The sequence below is a fragment of the Lutra lutra genome, chromosome 7 (genome assembly GCF_902655055.1).
Source record: "Lutra lutra chromosome 7, mLutLut1.2, whole genome shotgun sequence".
NCBI classification, from domain to species: domain Eukaryota; kingdom Metazoa; phylum Chordata; class Mammalia; order Carnivora; family Mustelidae; genus Lutra; species Lutra lutra.
The window spans coordinates 30,980,869-31,000,348 of record NC_062284.1 but is presented as its reverse complement, the minus strand read 5'-3'; the positions used below and the strand labels follow the sequence as shown (position 1 = coordinate 31,000,348).

The 19,480-nt window shown below is 56.1% G+C and overlaps 1 protein-coding gene across 2 annotated transcripts in view; it reads right to left on the bottom strand.

Moving 5' to 3' along the window:
- STRA6 (signaling receptor and transporter of retinol STRA6) overlaps nt 1–19,480 on the bottom strand; it is a 48,068-nt gene that overhangs the window by 10,058 nt on the left and 18,530 nt on the right. The window contains exons 2-10 of one of the 2 annotated variants that reach the window (XM_047738900.1): nt 11,034–11,138; nt 10,105–10,283; nt 6,700–6,766; nt 6,199–6,362; nt 4,944–5,083; nt 4,332–4,355; nt 4,036–4,202; nt 2,627–2,749; nt 84–151 (exon numbers count right to left, since the gene is read on the bottom strand). In XM_047738900.1, coding sequence (XP_047594856.1) covers nt 84–151; nt 2,627–2,749; nt 4,036–4,202; nt 4,332–4,355; nt 4,944–5,083; nt 6,199–6,362; nt 6,700–6,766; nt 10,105–10,211 — 860 coding nt within the window. In that variant the 5' untranslated portion in view covers nt 10,212–10,283; nt 11,034–11,138. The remainder of the gene's footprint in view (nt 1–83; nt 152–2,626; nt 2,750–4,035; nt 4,203–4,331; nt 4,356–4,943; nt 5,084–6,198; nt 6,363–6,699; nt 6,767–10,104; nt 10,284–11,033; nt 11,139–19,480) is intronic. The other variant, XM_047738901.1, reaches the window with a different exon arrangement.

Here is a 19,480-nt window from a genome sequence, read left to right as displayed (position 1 = left end):
CCTCACTGTGCCCCACCTGCTCCCCAAACTAGCCTGCCAGCCAGCCCTGCTCACTGGCCCAGAGGGGGTGCCTGGGACCTCACCTGCTTCGCAGCTTCTTCCGGCAAAGGAGGGCCCTCAGATATTCCTCACAGTAGCGGCTTGGCAGCCCCTGTGGAGACAGACAGACGAGCAGATGAGACCTGCATGGAACCATTCAGGGAACCCTGGCTCAGGGTGCCACAGTGGGCACATGGGGCTTGTGAAAAACCTCTTGGCTGTGGCGAGGTGCAGAGAAGGGCCAGCCTGTGGGGATGAGGTCCATGCCCCCCCCAAAAGCTGCCCTTTCCCCTCCACAACTAGGAGACAAACCATTCTCTTAAGAACACTCCACACTGAGCAGTTCGTCCTAAAGGCTATCTCCAACTCTCTCCTGCTTTACTCTGTCTCATCTGTTCACTGCTTCCCCCCTGGCCTCTGCTGGCTGAGACTGGGGCAAAAGGGAGCCTAAGTCCCATGCACACATCCCCAAGCAGGACACAGGACGGGGTCATTCCAGGCCACACACCCCAGACCTCACCTGCTACTCTGGGGAGATCACAAGCACTATGGGATTTGTCTAAACCACATCACAAGGGTGATGGGATTTGTCTAAACCACCTTCCATGGGGCATCTGGGTGGCTCAGTCATTAAGCATCTGTCTTCAGCTTAGGTCATGATCCCAGCGTCCTGGGATGGAGCCCCGCATCTGGCTGCTTGCTCAGCAGGGAGTCTGCTTCTCCCTCTCCCACTCCCCCTGCTTGTGTTCCCTCTCTCGCTGTCTCTCTGTCAAATAAATAAATGAAATCTAAAAAACAAACCAAAAAACCCCAAACACACATTCCAGGCCATTAGCCGCCTGCCAAGTGCAGAGGCCCGTGGTAAGATGGGGTGAGCCCCTGCCCCCTTCGGTTGGAGAACACAAGCCTATCACTTATTGTCATGGCAACCCAACACACACACACACACACACCCCACCCAGGGTAGGTGTGGGTCAGCTCAAAGCTTGACTGGGACCTCTGAGGCTTAAACCTCTCTGCTGCAGGGCCGAAGAGGATTTTATCTCCCAGGACTTCTCAGGACAGGCATGCCTGGAGGGAGAGGTGAGGCATCGAAGATCCCTGGAGGAGGAGGGAGAGGGCCCCAGGGGGAGAGTTGTGACGGGTACCCTAGGGGAGACTCCCCTCTTCTGAGCCAGCTGTAAAAGTAAGGGGACATCGGGCTTCCCCGGAGGAATATGACCATCAGGACGGCAGCTGCGACTGTCCTTGAGGTCCCTACTGCTCCCCAACCCAGAGTTGGTGGGCCTGTGGAGGACCCAGGGCGGCCGCTGGAGGACCTGAGCTGGCAGGCCTCTCTCCCCCCATCTCCTTCCCTCCTCAGGGTCCTCTTTGACTTCCATGCCAGCCCCTCTCCTGAGCTCCAGACCTGCAGTCTAGCTGCCCACCCCAACCCCACGCCAGTGCGTCAGTCCCCATGCACCTGCCCACACCCAGCGCTCATCCCTCAGCAGCTGGATCCCCAGCGGCTCGCTGCTCTGTCCTATCTGCCACCCTGCGAGCTTGCCTTTACCTTCCCCGACTGAAGAGTGACCGAGCCCCTTGGCATCTGTGTCCTTAGCCTCTCCTGAGGCTGTCCCCCTCGTTTTGAGGGTCTCTGTGGGGTGGTTTTCTTCTTCTTTCTCTCCTACTGAGAAGAGCACTTGACCCTGTCTCCGCCCACACCCGTGGCCTTGGGCGGGGCCCCAGCTGCACTTCTCACGTGGCACAGTGACCAGTGACCCGACCATCTGTTGCTGCCCGCATCTCCCCAGCCCCTGGGAGCCCCTGGGGGTCAAACACAGTTCTGCAGCTCTGAGTTCACGGTCCCTCGCTCAGGGCCTGACACTTAGTAAGATCACCTTGTCTTGTAAGAATTCTCTCTCACTAGGATTTACCCACCGATCCATCTAAAACTTCTGAAGTAGCTGCTGAGTATCACTATGCACCAAGACATGACCAGTGCTACAAATTATATGTGCACAAAACAGACACAATCCGTCTCTGCGCCTTTACTCCCCCTCCCTACACCTGCAAGGCCTTCTCCTTATTCTATTCCTGCTCCATATCCTCCCTGTCCCTCAGGACCCCTACTGAAGTCTACCTCCTCCAGGAAGCCCCCCAACCTGCCTCAGTTCTCCCTGCCCACCCCTTTATCTGACTTTATCCAACCATACCCAGCCTAGAACTGATTCATAATGCGACTGTACCCCGGGAGATTTCTGGGCATCTGCAGAGCTCCTTGGAGGCACAAGTCTCCTGGCCTATCTCATTTCTCCAACTGGAGCCTCTGTGTTTCAGAAGCAGAGCTCAGACTGCCCTGTCCTCTGATCCATGCCTCCTCTGTTGACTCCCCACTGTGCCTGCTGCTGGGTGCCCCCAGGGATCCCGGGTGCCAGCCAAGGGCATGGTCCAGAGTTCGGTCCAGGAGGGAGGACTAACCCATCACTTGGTGACTCAGCAAATATTTTCTGAGCAACTGGGGCCACGCACAGGGACCCAATAGCAGTGCAGGGGTTCAGGGTGTTCTGAGTGCTAATAGGAGCCCAGCCCAGCCCTGCCCTTTTACCTCAGAACCTGCTCCTGCCATGTTCCGGAAACTTCTCACCAGCTGCACCGGGTACCAAAGGCTCAGGAATCCGAGGCCCAGAAGCAGAGGCAAGGAAGCCAGCAGGGTGTAGTACTTGTAGATCTAGACAGACAGACAGAGCCCCCAGACATACATACCTTCTACCTTCCTCCCCCAACAGAAGACCAGGATTCACTTCCCTTTCCACTTCACTCCCACCCGGCTGACGGAGGTCTTTTCATGCCTGCCCCCACCCGAGTTACTCAGCACAAACACTCCCACTCCCCTTCTGAGGCCCTGTGGACATGCTCCCCCCTCTCCCGGGCTCCTGGACTCCCACAGCCCTTAGAGGAACTTATGTAATTCCCTCCTCCCTGTCCCAGGGGGCTGCCGTGGGACCTGAGACCAGGGATACCCATTTGCTATGTTCCTTTGTTCCTGGGCTTTGGCCCCTGAAAACTAGAGAAAGGCCTAATTTTGACTGGGTACAGTTGCGACCTGGGCATCAGGGAAGTCCAAGCCTTACCCCCCGGGCACTGAGTCCTTCCTAGGGCTGGGCCCCTTCTGCATTCACTCAGTTATTTGTTAACTCAATCTGTTTTTACTGACAGCTCAGTATGTGCCCAGTTCTGGGTGGTGAAAAAGACCAACCCAGTCCCCCCTCTCAAGAAAACCAACCAATCCTCATCTCTACCCTGGAGGATAGGTGTTATCCACTCCATTTAAAGGGAGGGAAACTGAGTCTCAGAATGGTGACACGGTTTCCCCAAAGCACTTAGCATCACCTGGCATCATTCGCTTTATTTATTTTTTGTATCTGCCCTTCTAGAATGGCCACTCTTGGGACACTAGGGACGTCATCTGTCCTGTCCACAGCTATATTCCACTGCTGGGATGTGTCCCTGGTACAGAATATGCGCTTCAAATATGTTTGTGGAAGGAAGGGAGGGAGGGAGGGAGAAGATGGTTCAAACTCAGGTTGTCTGGCCTGAGGCCTGTGCCTCCACCCTTCAGGCGCTCCCAGCCAGCAGCCAGTGAGGGTCTAGAATTCTCTTTTCAGCCCTCCAAGACCATCCCCCAACTCAGGACTCGCCTTCCTCTGTCTCCTCCCTCCCACTCCGGCCTGGCCAAAGGAAGGCTGGGGAATCAACAATGGAGGGATTTCAGGCTCCCTCTTGCTCCCCCTTGGCCCTTTCCCCCTCCCAGGCTGGAAGCTCCTGCAGGCAGTCCCAAGGGACAGTCCCTTGTCCCCTGCTCTTGCCACAGAGGGCCTGTGTTCACAGGAGTGGAATTCAGTGCACAGAAGGCAGCGGAGAAGTCTAGCATGTAAGTAAGAGGACAGGAGCCACACTGGTTTACGCAGGTCCTTCCTGCCCCTCTGCCTCAGGCTGTCGCGAGTCAGCGGTTACCTTGGGTGTCTGAGGACACTGTGCCCTCTGCCAGATCTGGACCCCGAAGTGAGCCCAGGACAGCACGCCGCCGAGCAGGTGTGCGGCTCCGCGCCCGACTGTGGCACAGGCGGCCAGAGGGTAGTAGAGGGCAGGGTAATAGAGCAGGGCGAGGATCTTCCAAGGCCCTGGAAGGCAAGATGGGCCCAGGGAGACACGTGGTGGAGAGGCAGGTCCCTTCCCGCCTCCCCCTTCTGAGCCCGCATTCAAATTCAGGTTCTGACAGTCACCAGCATTGGCGATCTCCAGCAAGTTACCTCTTGGAGTCTCCGTTTCTCCATCTGTAAAATGGAAATAATAGCGGTCTATTACCCAAGACAAAATGAGAAAGTAGATGTACAGTGCTTAGCACAGCGCTTAGTCAGTTGTCAATAGACTAAGCTACGACTTCCTTATTGTTCCTTCCCCTGACCCCCAGCAGCCTCCAGCATGAAACGAGCTGCCATCCTCACTGAGCAGAGTCACTGTGAGCACTGGCTGATCACAAGAGGTCATGTTGAGGACAGTGGCCCCTCTTGGTGGCAGCTGTCCTTGTGCGGTCACTTCCTCGAGTCCAGCCCAATTGTCCATAACCCCTCCTACTTCCTTCCCATCCTCCTTCATTCTCGGAGGCCTGCGCTGTTCTGGGCAGGGGTTGGTACAAGAACAGAGAAGGTAGCGAGGGCAGTAGTGACCCAGCAGCTGGGACGGATGAAGGGTCGGTTTCGTGCACTGCGGCTGGGAGGTCCACACGATAGCATCTTCTCGGCAGTGGCTCAAGTTGGGGATGGGAGCTCCCTGACTCACTACAGAAGAGCCCGCCCCATGCTCCGGACGCCCACTCAGTCCATCCCACCAATCCAGCCCAGAGCCTCAGCTGTGCTGGGTACCTTGGCTGGGGGGTGAAGCCAAGGTCAGGAAGGGCAGCGGGTCCTCTGCAGGGAACAGCAAACACAAGGAGCTGAAGAGGACTACAAAGACAGCCGCAGGCACTGTCCAGGTCGTGTCCCCCGCCAGGAAATCCACGGGGCTGGTGCAGAGACAGGGACAGGACAGGAGGAAGCCACTTGGGCCCTGCACCCCCATTCCCCCATGCCACATTCCATACATCAGGGGGGTAGAGATGGAAACTTTCCAGATGGAAACTGGAGGCCCCCTCATCCATTTATTCCTCATGTATCAGTGGGGGGCCTCCTGTGCACCAAGCTCTGAGCCCTGTGGCCAAGTGACTCTAGAACTACCCTGTCCCCCAGCCCCATACACAGGCACACAGCGGGAACAAGCCCGAGCGGCTCCCTCCACCCACCCTGGAAGCTCCAGGAAACAGCTGCCTCCACACAAGTCAGTCTGTCTGGGCTGGCAAACCTTCAGAGAGCTCGGAGAGTCACAACATCCTTAGGGAACAGCCCCCACCCTGGCCTGGGTGTGGCCTGGGGCAGAGGGCACACAGCGGGCACAGCTGTCCCAGGCATCAGCCCTCTGGGCTCAGGGCAAGCCACTCAGACCCTCTGCTTCTGTCCAGCTTGACCTCATGCCCTGAGGCCAACCGCCTCCTTCTCCACCCTAGGCAAGGCAAACTCTTACCTGGGCCCACCAGTGACAGATACCCAGGTGAGTTCTCCACCAGACCATCATGGCGGGACTCACCTTGGTATGTGGCCTGGGCCTGAGGGTCAAGGCTGTCTACACTGGAGCTCCAACTGCCACCTCCCCCAACCCTTTGGTCTCTCCCATATGAGCCTGCCTAGTTCCACCTCAATGTCATCCCTGTCCCAGGCTCTGGGGTTGTAGGACAGAAGGAGACAGGGAAAGAAAGTCCCAGCCATGGGACTGGGCTGGGATCTGTCCCTCATAATCTACCATTAAGCATCAGGGTCTGGGTGAGGCCCTCAAAGGAAACAAGGGTCAAGATGGCATGGGATGGCCATCGCCTGTCCAGACCATGGGCCACCGCAGGAAATGCATCCAGGAGTCAGGCCCTATTGGGCTGGTGTCTCCTTGGGTCTGGGACAGGAGCAGGTGGGCCTGAGTGGGGCCCTCCCCTTCCCTCTGGGGCTCCTGCCTAAACCTGGAGGTCCAGGTCAGTGTAGTAAGAGACCCTCAGTGCTGAAAGCAGCACTGAGGCCAGAGCAGACTTCTAGGTACCTAACAAACCCCCACTGCCCCAGAGTGGCCCTATCAGCTGGGCCACCCAAGTGGGGGTGCCCGGGCCTTGGCACCAACTGGAACTGTCCAGATCTGCCGAGCCTGCAGCAAGGCCGGGGCCGATGCACCCTCGTGAGCACAGCCAGCAGCAGCAGCACAAGGATCTGAAAGGAGAGCACAGAGCAGGCCATGGGTGCCAGGCCTTCCCTGAGGGGCTGAGACTGAGGGCTTGGCCTCCACGCCCATGACACCCCTACCCCCCAGGGCACAATCACGGGGCATATTGGGGACTGGCCAAGAGAACAGTGACAAAGAGAGATTGGACTTTGGCCCACATCCTGGTTTGGGTCCCCACCCTGGGAGAACTCCCAGAGCTGGGGCTCCTGGGGTCCCCCTTGGCCAGCCCCAGCAGGGAACACAAGCCCCCTCCAACCCCTGCCCCACCGCCCCACCCAGTCTGGCAATGCGTGGGTGAACAGGTTGGCCTCGGGATAGACTCACCGACAGCACAGCCAGGCAGGCGTGGAGAAGCCCCAACAGCACGCTGGGGTGGCAGGCAGGCACCACTCTGCAGAGCAAGGCAAGGCTGGGTCAGGCCTGTGTTGGGACACCCCAGGTGTGCAGCCCCTTTGGGCTTCCAGGCTGTTGACCCTGGGGCTCTGCCCACCACCTCCCTCAGCCTCTGATCTCTCCTCTGCAAGCTGGCTCAGCTCAGCCTTCTCAGGCTCGTTCCAGGGTTGCAGGCCCCTCATGTTGCACCAGCCCCAGGCCAAGCTCTGAGGTTACAGGGTTGAAGGAGACAGGGCCTCCCAGGGGAAGGCATGGGAGAAACAGAGCAGACCAGCTCAACCCCAACCTGGGGCCCTCTTCTTTCTCACCCATTCTTCCCGGCCTTCAAGGCCACTTCATCCCCCTCCTCTGGGAAGCCTCTGACTGCTTCAGGCCTCCCAGACCTCTCCTTCTCAGAATTGTGGCTGAGCCTCTCATCTGGGTGGAGCAATCAAGTGTTTGGTCCTAGGCTTTGCCTTGTGGCATTTGATGTGAGTTTAAAAGATGGTTGGCATCTTTTGAGGCAAAGAAGCGGAAAGGGAGCTCCGTGTAGAGGGAAGAACATGAGGACAGGAAGCGACAGGGAGCAGATGGCACGGGGAGGCCAGGCAAGGCTTTCCATTTGCCTGCAGTCTCTAGGGTTGTGGGCAGGCCGGGAGCAGGTCACAGCCGGCATGGGAGGCACTAGGGAGCCATGGAGGATGTTGGAGCAGGCCGGTGTTCTGAATTTGGGGAGATTTCTGTGGCCCACTTTGAATAATAACAACAGCAGTAACTAGCACTCACTAAGAATTGACTATGTGCTCTTTGTTCCATGTGTTAACTGGGGTACTACTGGCCAGGTCAGTGTTACTATTATCCCCCTTGGGTAGACAAGGAGACCAAAGCTCAGAGAGGCTAAGTATCTTGCCCAAGTCACACAGGTAGGAAAATAGCAGAGTAAGGATTCAAACTGAGGTCCTCTGGCTGCAGCACCCACATCTGACCGGGAGGAGAGAGGTAAGAAGTATGGAAGGAAGTTTTAAGTTGAACCATATGAAAGCCTCATTTCTACACGTCAAAAACAGTTGAAAATCCGCACTGTCAAGGAGTTGAGCATCAGCAGCGACTTGGGAAGGGAGACAACAGGCTGCTCCTCAGAGATGTGTAGGAGGAAGAAGGTACATGCCTGAGATGGAAGAGCAGGGGGGAGGGGAGTTTCCAGAATGATCGCAGACTTCTAGGCCTTATTCCAAGAGGAGAAGTGAGGACCAGAATCACAGGCAGCCCAGGAAGCGAGGCTTGGTCTCAGACACTCAGAGACAGAGGCCGGACTGCAGAGTGGTGAGGACACTGAGATAAGGAGCAAGACAGCTGTTTCCAGAAGTCAGTCTCTGAGAGGGAGCCTACAAAGGGCCCTCAGAGGGGAAGGCAGAGCCCTGATACCCATGCCTCTACCCCTCACCCCACAGCAGAAAGGCCTGCAGATGGCCCTGGTGTTGGCCTCCTGCCAGGAGGGCAGGCCAGGAGGGAAACCTCCAATTCTCCAGGCAGCCCTTTGAAGTGGAGGGGAGGTGAGTGTCATCCTGGACAGCTGCCACAGGCATTCATGTCCCCAGGCTCTGGCTGAGAAACTTAGTATTAGTGGTAAGTGGATAACATGTGGGCAGATATCAGGCTGGGTACATGACCCGGTTGGGGGTGGGGGAGCTCCAGGGGGCTCTAGGAGTAGGAAAGGGCTGGCTGGGCTGCCACGGATCAGTCCCGTGCCCACAGAAGACCCCGGAGGACACATCCCACCCCGTCATACTCATTCCCCTCCCAATCTTTTCAACCAGGACTTTCCACCAGGAGGGCACCTGGACAAGTGAGACTTGTCCAGGAGACTGAGTCCGGCCAGCCACTGTCACCAGTGCCTACCAGCCTGAACCCCAGCCTGTGGGGGCACCCTGAGGTACAGAGGGGGCCCACCATCAGGAGCTCCTCGAAGCCTCGGTGCACCATCTCCCTGGGTGTCTGACTCACTCAGGGAGAAGTGGGCCCAAGTTCATCTCCTTGGGATTCCCCTTGAGCTTCCATTTTTGGGAGTGGAGCTTGGGGGACAAGCAGCACCACTAGGATTATAGTAAGTAGAGTCAAAAACAAACCTCATTCTTCCCTGAGGTGGGAGAAGGCGGCTACAGGTCCCAGACGCCTCACACATCAGAGCCAGTGCTCCCCATCACCCAGGCCCTGCTAGGTACCCCACTTCATTCTGAGGCCAGAGCTGAAGGACAGGACACAGCAGCAGCTTCAGTCTTACCCCAGATCAGGAGCCATATCCTCTTGGCTTCTGAGGCCCCTCCCCATTCTGCTGCTTCTCCTACTCCAAAAATATGCAGCAGGGACAAGAGGAGCCCACAGGCTGTCCAGATCAGCCAGGGACGGGCGAAGGAAACACCCCTGCTGACACAGAGCTACTGACCAGGTGGCCAGCGCCCTGAGTCCTCCCAGCCTGAGGTCTAGATGAGGCCTCTGTCCCTGCCGGGTGACTCAAGACGGGCCAGGCCACAGCCCCAGCCCTCTGGGAGGCATGCCAGCCTTTCTCCTTCTCTAGTTTCGGTTGTTGATGGAAAGCAGGTGTGTGCACATCTGGCTCGGTCAGCCAACACCCCCCCCCACGCCCCCGCCTCACCTTTCCAGTTCCCCAAACCCTTAGAGAGAGCAGGGAGGTGGGGGATGGGGCGAGGGCTAGGAACAATAAGGGGAGAACTGGGCTCTGGGGCCCACACAGACCAGGCATCCTTGGCAGCCTGTGGGGCCCAGGGAGGCCCAGCCTCTCTGCCAGGGGGCTGCCCAGACTAAACAAAGATAGAGCCTGGCAAAGGGAGCCGCATGTCCTCTGGCCACACAGGACTGGGCTGAGGCTGCCTCCCTCCCCTGGGCTCGCCTGAGCACTCCTGCTAAAGAGAAAGGCTCTCCTGATTTTCATGGAGACTCAGAGCCCGCCAAAGGCATGGGGGCGCCATCTTTCCTCAAGGACCCTCCCCCCCAGGCTTTCTTCCTCAGACCTCCCCCTGCCCTGGGTTGGGCAGAGAGCCTGACAGTTGGCAAACAAGGCACCCCAAATGGTCACCCTAGGGACAAGCAACCCCTTGAAGGCAGGCGGAGCTTCCCTCATCCACTCAGCCGGCACTCTGCCTCCCAGCCACTGGCCAAAGCCGCCCCAAACCGGCTAGATCTGAATTTTCAAGGAGTAGGCCTGGGAGGTTGTATTTTTAACAAACCACACAGGTGCTTTTTAAGTGACAGCCTGGCCCAGGACCTTGCCCAGGGGGCTTCCCCGTCCCCCCATCAGAAACCTCTGCCACACCCCACCCTGCAGGCAGACAGACTTACCCCTCTGGCTGGAGCTCCTGGTCCCCCTGGGGCTCATCGATGTACCAGTTGGAGTAGTCATCTGTGACCCCGGAGGAGGTCTGGTTCCCCAGGGTCTGGGACGACATTCTCTGGCCTTTCTCCTCTGCCCCCTGTCCCCTGGACAAGTGGGGAAAAACCACTACAGATGTGAAAAGAGGCTTAGGGAGAAAAAAAAAAAGAAAGAAAGAAAGAAACCAAACAAAGAAGCGTTTCTCTTTAATCCTGAAGGTTACTTTCTTTCTTTTAGCTCTCTGGGAAAAGCCCGTCTGGGAGAGAGGGCTTGGGCCGGCTAGCACGGGAAAAGGGGAAGGGCTTCTCGAGTCCCTTCCTGTCCCTTCCCGCCCCGTCTTGCCTGCTCCTGCAGGAGATAGTTATCCCCTTGGGACCGAGTGTGCCCCTCAGGGTCCTTGGGTTCTTGCTGGAACGCCTGACTGTTCGTCTGACCACCAGCCTCTGTGCAAAGGACCATTTTCAAAGAAAGTTTGTCCAATCCAAGCTGCCCGCATAGACACCCCCCTTCCTTTCCCCTCCCCAAAGCCACCCAAACGACCCACAGACACACACTCAAGGAAGGGCAGGGAGGAAGGAGCTACAGAGATGAAAGGGTGGGCGGGCAGCAGGCGGGCCCAACCCAGCTGGACCCTCCCAGCTGGGATCCAGGTCCCTCCTGCCCTCAGGGGTCAGCCCCATCCCCCTCTTTGTTTGGCTCCCCGCTCAGACCACCTCCCCACCCCCACCCCCCAGCCTTAGCCTGCCCCTTTCTGGCTCCATTGGCCCTCAGTGATGGAATCATATCATGGTCCTGACAAAGTGTCCCTCCCAGGTAGGAGGCCCCAGCTCCACCCGTAGCTGGAGCCCCTGAGAGATGGGTCCAGGAGAGTCCCAGGCAGCTGGCCCAGCTCACATACCTGCCTCCTGCGCCTCCCCAAAGCACCTACACCTCCGGCCTCTGCCTCTGCAGGGTCCTACACACACACAGTCCAGCATGCAGCAACCCAAGGAGACAGCTGGGGCTGGACCAGGGGTGGAGGCGGGGAGGGGGAGCCTTTCCACTCCTTACCCTGGGTTTCCATGAAGGAGGTAACATGTGTCTCACTGGTAAAACCTTCTAGTTTCTCCAGCTTGATTTCAAAAGGAGATAACTCACCCTCTTGAGGCAGAGATTAGGCCTTTAAACACAACCAGACCAGCGGGTAAGCAAGAAGAACCCCTCCTGCCTTGGGCTCCTCCCACGCTGTGGGGTGAGGGTGAGGAAGGCTGGGCCCAGGCAGAAGCTAGGGCTTCCTCCTTCCTCTCCATCCACCCCCCCAAACCCCAGCCCAAGAAGCTGTACCTCTGGCTGACTCCCCTCCCCCAACTGGCCCCAGAAGGGAGACAAGATGCAGATAAAGACAGTGAACTGTTCTCAGGCCCTTGTCCCTGGGCGGGGGTCAGGGCCCCTAAATAAGTCCCTGTCTTTCCAGTTGCCCTGGGAGGGCCCTGGGCCCTGGCCCTCTCCAGCTAAGGCACTTATTCCACAAGTTTTTGTTTTTGTTTTGTTTTTTTTTTAAAGATTTTATTTATTTATTTGACAGAGAGAGATCACAAGCAGGCAGAGAGGCAGGCAGAGAGACAGGAGGAAGCAGGCTCCTTGCCGAGCAGAGAGCCCGATGCGGGACTCGATCCCAGGACTCCGAGATCATGACCTGAGCCGAAGGCAGCGGCTTAACCCACTGAGCCACCCAGGCGCCCCATGGTTGTTTTTTTTTTTTCTCTAAAGGCATTCATCCATTTATTCTTCTAGCATAAATTCATTGAACAACTACTAAATGCAGGCATTATTCTGGACCCTGGGATGTGAAAGTTGACATTTCCAGGGGGACACAGAAAAGTAGGTAAATAACCACCAGTCTGAGCCTTCCTGTCTACAAAGGGAAGGCACAGAATGCCTGAGGTATACCACAGGAAGCTGAATTTGGTCCGGAAAAAAATGGGGGATTCCCGGAAAAAAGAAACCTGATTCACGGAGATCTGAGAACAAGGAAAAGTCAGATGTGTAGAGGGTGTGGGGAAAGGGAAGTGTGTTCCTGGAAGAGGGAACAGCCCCCTGAGGGTGTGTGGGCTCAGCAGAGACAGAGCTTGAAATCCTAAAATCTTCCCATTCAGACCTAGTAGCCAGGCCCATGAAGCCTTCCAGGACTAGGGCCTGAGTGCTCTATTGGCCTTGGCTGCTCCCCTCTCCTTCCCCAATGACCCTCTTCCAGGAAGTGGGCTCAGACACCCCTCCCTCACCCCACAGAGTTGTCCGAGGCAGACTCAGAACAGAGCCTAAACTTTCTGTGATGCAATGCAGGAGCCCACACTACCCATCTGTTCCCAGGAACTTGGGCTGAATCCAGCCTCCGAAGCCTGGCTCTGAGGACCTGGGGGCAGAACACTGCCTCTTCTCTTCCTCCTCCCTTATTCCGCCAGCGCACATACAGTACAGGCTCTCAGGCAACGAGGACTTTACAAGTTGGGTTTGGCCCAGCCATTGTTCATTCTAGTGACTGTCACTCCTCCACGGACCTGCACTAGGCAGGCCAGTATGTAGCCTCTGCTCCAACTCAGAGCACCGCATTCCCTTCTCTGCTCAGGAGTTTTGGACCCTCAGCCTAGAGGGCAATTAACTTCTATCTGCTTAGATCCACCTGGTGGTAACTCCAGCAGTTGGAGTCCAGTCTGTGACAGGGAGCTCTCTCCCTCTATACAAGGCAGAGATGGTCATCGCTGGGCAACTCTGTCAGAAGCTGCTTCCTTGCCTGGAGGAAGCCTCCCCCATGTGGTTTGTTCATTCATTCCTTCATGCATCCATTCATGCAACAAAGGTTCATCACATCCCGATGGCACCCCAGGGAAGGTTCTACAAGCTGAGAATGTCACAATAAGAGAGAGACTCTTAACAGGCACTGGGGCATAGTGGGGAGACAAAGGTGTCAGAGCGATAAGAGGGAAAATAGAGACAGACAGACAGGAGGTGGCTGCTTTAGGCTGGATGGTCAGGAAAGGCCCTTCAGAAGAGGTGACATTTGAGCAGAGACCTGGAGGAAGAGAGGGGTACCCAGCTGGGCAATGAGGAAAGACATTCAGGCTTCCTGAAGGAGCCTCCCTCCTCCTCAGAGGCTGCAGCCAGCCTGGCAGGGAGGGGCGCAGCCGAGCCCAGACCCAGTCCCAGAGCCAGTCCCAGAGCCAGTCCCTTCCCCACGCACCTCTCCCCAACCAAACCCCGCTCCGCGCGGAAATGGACTTCCAGTGGGTACCTTCCAGCGGCTTCCCCTGAGGGATACCCCAGTGCCCAAGATATAACCTCCCTCCTCAATGGGGAGATGCAGAGGCTGCCTTCTGGGAGGCCCTAACCAGATGTGAGGAAACTGTGAGCTTTGTTCCTCTGCTGGGGGGTGGGCACAGTGGACAGAAGGCAGCACCTTGATGGGGCCCCTTCTGGCAATGGGCAGGAGCTGGCCCAGGAGGAAGGAACACCGTTCCTATAAGGCAATGGGAAGGCCCCTGTTGCAGACGCAGCCTTACCTAGGTTTGAATCCTGGCGCTGGCTGTGTGACTGTGAGGGATTCCCTAGGCCTCTTGGGGTCTCAACCCCTCCTCTGTCCCAGTAGGGGTGGGGCTTCCAGCCTGGAGATTCTTTGGCTGTGGGCTCTGCTTTCTCTCGAGGCCCCTACTCCCTGCCCTCAATGACTTCATGGCCCAAGAATGCGGAGCCAGCACACCAGGCACTAGCTTTAGCAAGAAGGTCAAAGCCACAGAGGCTGTTACTACCCAGGTGTCCCCTTTTGTCTTCTACCCACCCCCACTCCCCAATCCACGCTGGTAGGGGCAGGGAGGGAGGCAAGCCTGGTCAGAGATCCATGATCTACGGATATTGGGTGGCTGTATGGCTCAGGCTGGGAGGGGGACCCCACTTCTTGACCCCAAAACACCTCCTCAGCTTGGAGCTGGAATGGCTCTGTGCTTGCATCTGTGAAATGGGAGGGTTGGTGCCAAGGTGTCAGGAAAGGTGTCATCTGGCCAGACGGCAGGTAGGCCGGGAAACATACTGGCAAGAGAAGAATGGAAATGAGTTGCTCCTGAAGAATTTCTCTGCCTGGCAGCAGAGTTCACAACCGACCCATGGGAGTTGGCTTTAAAGGTTGACTCAGGCCCAGAAGAGTCAGAGACTGGTACCTGCCATCAGGGAAGGAGGGGCTGGAGAGTGGAGGGACTTCAGAGACAGACTCCAGAAGCTCCCAGCAGAGAGGCGGCAGGGGGAATAAGGAGATGTCTCAGATAGTCTTGGAAGCTTCCTGGAGGAGGTGTCCTGGAGCAGAACCCCAAAGTCAGACAGAGTCAGCAATGATAGCAAGAATGAGGTGCCTTAGGAGAGCTAAGAAGGGGGAGTCTGGAAGGCAAGAAGTTGGGGGAGGGGTCCGGGCCACCTAGCTGTGGCCTGCATGAGCCCACATGGGTACATTCAGAAGAAGAGGCTGGTGCCAATACCTGAGGGGCAGGCCAGGACACAAGGGATACAGATTGGGGGTGCCTAAGCTCTGCTCACTGTAAGACAGGGGTCACAAAAAGCTTCTGGGTTCCGAGAAGACAAGGGCCATCTGCTACCTGGGCCTGGCACCAAGCTGCTCTGCTCTGACCCTAGGGCCAGGAGCTGGCCCATAAAGTCCTTGGGACTGGGCTTCCTTCCTCCCCATTGTTATGCCCCAATAATGGGTCCATGATTAAAGGAGTGAGACTGATACAAAGCGAAGGTCAAGCAAAGCTTTATTTCGCACCAAGCATCAAGAATCTAACCAAACGTTTGGGGCCGCACCTCTTATAAGAGAGGGTGACCCTTTTCAGTTTCACAGTCTAGCTTTTAAGGGCAAAGGCCATGCGGTCGGGCCTGGCCATGCACAGGTGGCCAATGAGATTGTAACACACACAGGAAACTACACAGTGATGCTAGGTGACCAATTGAGTTACAATTGACCCTAGTAGACATTTGAACCAGCCTATTCCACCTTGATTGGGATTGGCGCCCAAAGGGCGGGGCCCATACTCCTTGGTAACCAGGGAGACAGTATGCATCCCCCCACTGATCGGATGCCTCCACCTGGCCTGACCCACCTTTGTATCTGGGCTTTGTTACCTGAAGCTGGTTTCCGGGACTTGTCTTCAAGTAAATCCCCTGGGGGAAGGGGAGCAGGGACAGTTTCTAAATAGGTCCTTACACCCATGTTTTTGTTCAAGTTGATTAAATCTGAGGAATGTCTGCATCCAGGAACAGAAGCCCACGTGTATGCCTTCAGCAGCCTGTGGTTATCAAAATCCTCAAAGGGCCAAGTGCTAGGCTTAAAAGGAGCTAACAGTGGGCCAGAGGCAATGCGGAAGACCAGCAGCATCCCCCAAATCTCAGAAACGTCCCCAGGGTTTCCCCGATCCTCCAGAGCACCTCCAGAATCCCAGCACTATCCCCAGAATTACAGTAACACCACGAAAACTCCTGGAACCTCAGTGTCGCCCCCAGAATGTCAGTATTGTACCAGGACCTTGGTCAAACTTTGGTCACATTCCAAGGACCATCAGACACAGACAAATCAAGCACAAGTTGGGGCCTGATGGTCGGAACTATGGTGAGAAGTTGGAGAAGGTCCAGAGACCCCATTGCCCACCACCCTCCCATCCCAGCCCAAAACTTTTGCTCCGCAAAAGTTGCACAGCACCCAAACTTCAGTGACCCCTCAGGGAGCCTCGGTACCATCCCTGATCCCTGGCTTTGCAGCAGAAAATGCCCAAGGGATGTTTGGTCCAGGAGAAGGGGTATGGCCTCCTGTGCAACTTGGTCCTGCCCATGAGGTCCCATGTGGAGAGGCAGCCAAGTCAGGTTCAACCCCATGCAGGCCAATGAGCTCCGGGTCTGCCCCTGTTGACACAGCATCCATGTATCAAACTGACACCGGTGCCTAACCTGTCTCCAGACACAGATTGGCCCCACTCATGGGGCCAATGGCTGGAAGGCATGTCACTGACTGCTAAGCTCATGACAGGAGAGTGTGGATGGCTCTCTACCCCTTCACTCTCTACCTCCTACCTCCCTTGCCATGAGGGTAGATCAGAAGCATCACCCGAGGGGGGCGCCTGGGTGGCTCAGTGGGTTAAAGCCTCTGCCTTTGGCTCAGGTCATGATCCCAGAGTCCTGGGATCAAGCCCCACATCAGGCTCTCTGCTCGGCAGGGAGCCTGCTTTCCCGTCTCTCTCTCTCTACCTGCCTCTCTGCCTGCTTGTGATCTCTGTCTGTCAAATAAATAAATAAAATCTTAAAACAAAAAGAAAAAAGAAGAAGAAGCAGAAGCAGCATCACCCAACATGCCCTTCCTGGAATTCTCCTGTCCCCCTCACCACCAACACCATCAGCCATGACGGATCTCCGCCAAGACTGCTCTGGTGTGAGTGTAGACACTGGTGAGGAGTAGGAGGAAGGTAGCTGTCTGGACCCAGGAGCAGCGTGTCCCTCCCCTCCCAGAGAGCTAGGCTAGAACTGACTCAGAGGAGGGAAGCTAGGGAGGCCAATTTCAGCCCAGGACAAAAGTAGCTTTCTTACTCACACAGAGGAGTGAGCCCCCAGTCAGGGGAGGTAATCAAGAAGAGGGTGGTAGCATCAAGGTGCTACAGAGGGTTTCCAGCCTTCAAAGAAGGACTGGCCAGAAGGCCATGAAGATTCCCCCAGCTATAGGAGCCCCGGATTCTCCTTCCTGGCACGGCCTTCCTGGCATTTTATCACCATGGTCTGGCCTTGAGATGTAGGCTTTGTGCTGCCCTCCCTCCTCACTGAGGAACTGACTGTTAGGAAGATCCCCTGGGTTCTCTCTCTCTCTGAGTTCTCTCTTCTTGTTCCCTGATGGCCGCAGGCTAGGGTTCTCCATCCACCTCTCCCAGAAAACCATACTCAGACACAACACTTCTGACATCTCCCTGTCTTTGGAGTTGACATTGGCCCCCAGAATACCCCCAGTACAGCCATCTCCAGGTCTCCAACTTCATCCCTCAGAATTGCTTCCCCCTACCAATCCAGCCACCTTCCTGCCTCCAAAGCCCTTGTTGGGGCTCTGTGCCCGCTGAAGTGCCTTGTCTCTCTTCCCCCACCTCTTCCGGTCCTACCTGGCCCACGAGGCTTGGCTCCAGGCACAGAGTACTCCCCAACTGAGGCCTCCTCCTCTGAGTGCCAGCCCCAGCTCTGGCTAGGATCCCGGAGGGCTGGCTGCTTACGAGGTCTCAGCAGACGGCCCCCAAGCAGGGTCCCCAGCACCTGCTTTGGAAGGTGTTTGATCTCCTCTTCCCAGAAAGCTCCCTCCTTCCCGCTGGCTCTGGCCCTGCCCCTCCTCCCACCCCTCAGGCCTCCTTCCCCCACCCCAGGCCTCCCGCCTGTGCAGAATCAGAGAAGCCCACCCCACCCCCATCTCTCCAGCTCAGGCCCACGGCTAGGCTGGGCCCCACACAGCACACAGAATGGCTTGTCTCCAGAGGAGCCTCTCCACCTCCAGAAACCATTTGCCCGAAACTTGATCTCCCTGGCCCTCAGAGTCACCTCTAGTGAAGAAGCCTGCATAGGGCTTTGATGGCTGAGTTTCCCCAGCTGTGGCCCTGGATGGGCTCAGGAACCCCCTACCTCCTCTCATTTGTCACCATCCATCACCCCCAGGAGGCGTGACCTGATGAATTGCTCCAAGCCAGAGGGGAACCACCGGCTAAGCTTTTAATAACCTGATCAGCCTCCCGCTGCTGCCCAGCTGGGCTGAGGGCCCTGACCACCAGAAGGGGGACTTTGTCACACTTTCATGGGGCTTTGGGGCTTGAATTTCAGGAATAATCCATTAAGGGGGGAGAGCCTTCTCCTCAACTCCTCATGGCCCAGTCTCTCTCTGGAAGAAGTCTGGGGTACTGGGACCTGCTATTCATCCCAAGCCCATGCCTTCGACTCCCTGAGGATGCAGGGACAGTGCATCCTCCGTCCATCCGTCCGTCCATCCACTGGAGGTGATCTCCATCCCTCCGTCAGCTGGAAGCAGGCTCAGGCTCACCATGCTCTCCCCTCCTCCTCCTTCTAGAGGAGGTTCCCCAGAGGGGTAAACAGCACTAGGGAAGGGAAGGAAGCACTAGGGAAGAAGATGGGAAGCGATAAAGATGGCAGAGCCCTAAATCCCCAGGCGATAGATGCCTGGGGAGGCCCCTTCCTCCACCTCCAAGGAGAAGGGAGGTACAGTTAACAAAAGGGTGGGCAGCCTAAGGAACACAAGTTTTAGGCTGTGAGATTGGCTCCCCATGAGGGTGAAGACCCCAGACAGAGGGCACAGCGTGAGAAGAGATTTTTAACACAGAAAAGGGTAGACTCACAACTCAAAGAGAGAATTCACCTTCGGCCCATTTTCAGGAACTCTACCTTCAAAGAACATTTGCATGCATATGCAGGAAAGTGGGCATCTCCCAAGGCCATTGGTAATGCAAAACTTGGCAATGAGCCCAATATGCATGGATCAGCTTTGCTAAGTCTGTACGGTAAGGTACTTGCTCATGGCCTGGCATGGTGAAACCGCCAAGTCAGTGCCAAGTACAATAACCACGAATGCAAATTGCTAAGCAGTTCGTAAATCACAATCCCACTCCATGTTGCTTTAAACGAGGTGTGCACACTCACGCGTGCATGTGTGTGTGTGTGTAAATAACATTAAAAAATGAATCGAGAAGACACACAGCAGATTGTTCATAGTGGTCACATTCAGGGGAGAAGTGACTTTGTGCAAATGAAGGGGGACTTTCATTTGTTTGAAATGTATATTTAAAACCTATCTGTCTGTCTGTTTTATTCAACTAGTAAATCAAAGGAAAATACGTTAAGGTTGTATTGAAGCCTGTTGTGTGAGAGGAGCTGTACAGGCATCTCTGAGCTGTGTGAAATAGATTCAGTCCCCAGCCTGGTACTGCACATCCCCCTGGCCTCTCCTGAACCTTACATACAGCCCTAAGACTAGGTATTGGCCAATGAGATGGAAAAAGAATTGTTGACTATAGCTTCGGAAAAGAGATGTTCTTTAAAAGAGCAATGTTTTCTTTACTCCTTCTGCCTTCCAGATGGCTGAGATGAAGTTGCGATGGCTGGATATCAGGCAGCCATCTTGGATTATGAGGTAGAGATCATGAGTTAAATAGGACAGAGCAGTAAATTAGCTGCAAAGAAAAAGCCTGAGCTGAGGCCAGATCTTAGGCCAGAAGGAGATCTCAGAGACCCCTGCTCTACCCATATTCACCAACACAACTAGAGGAAACTGAGGCTCAGAGAAACGACATGATATGCCAG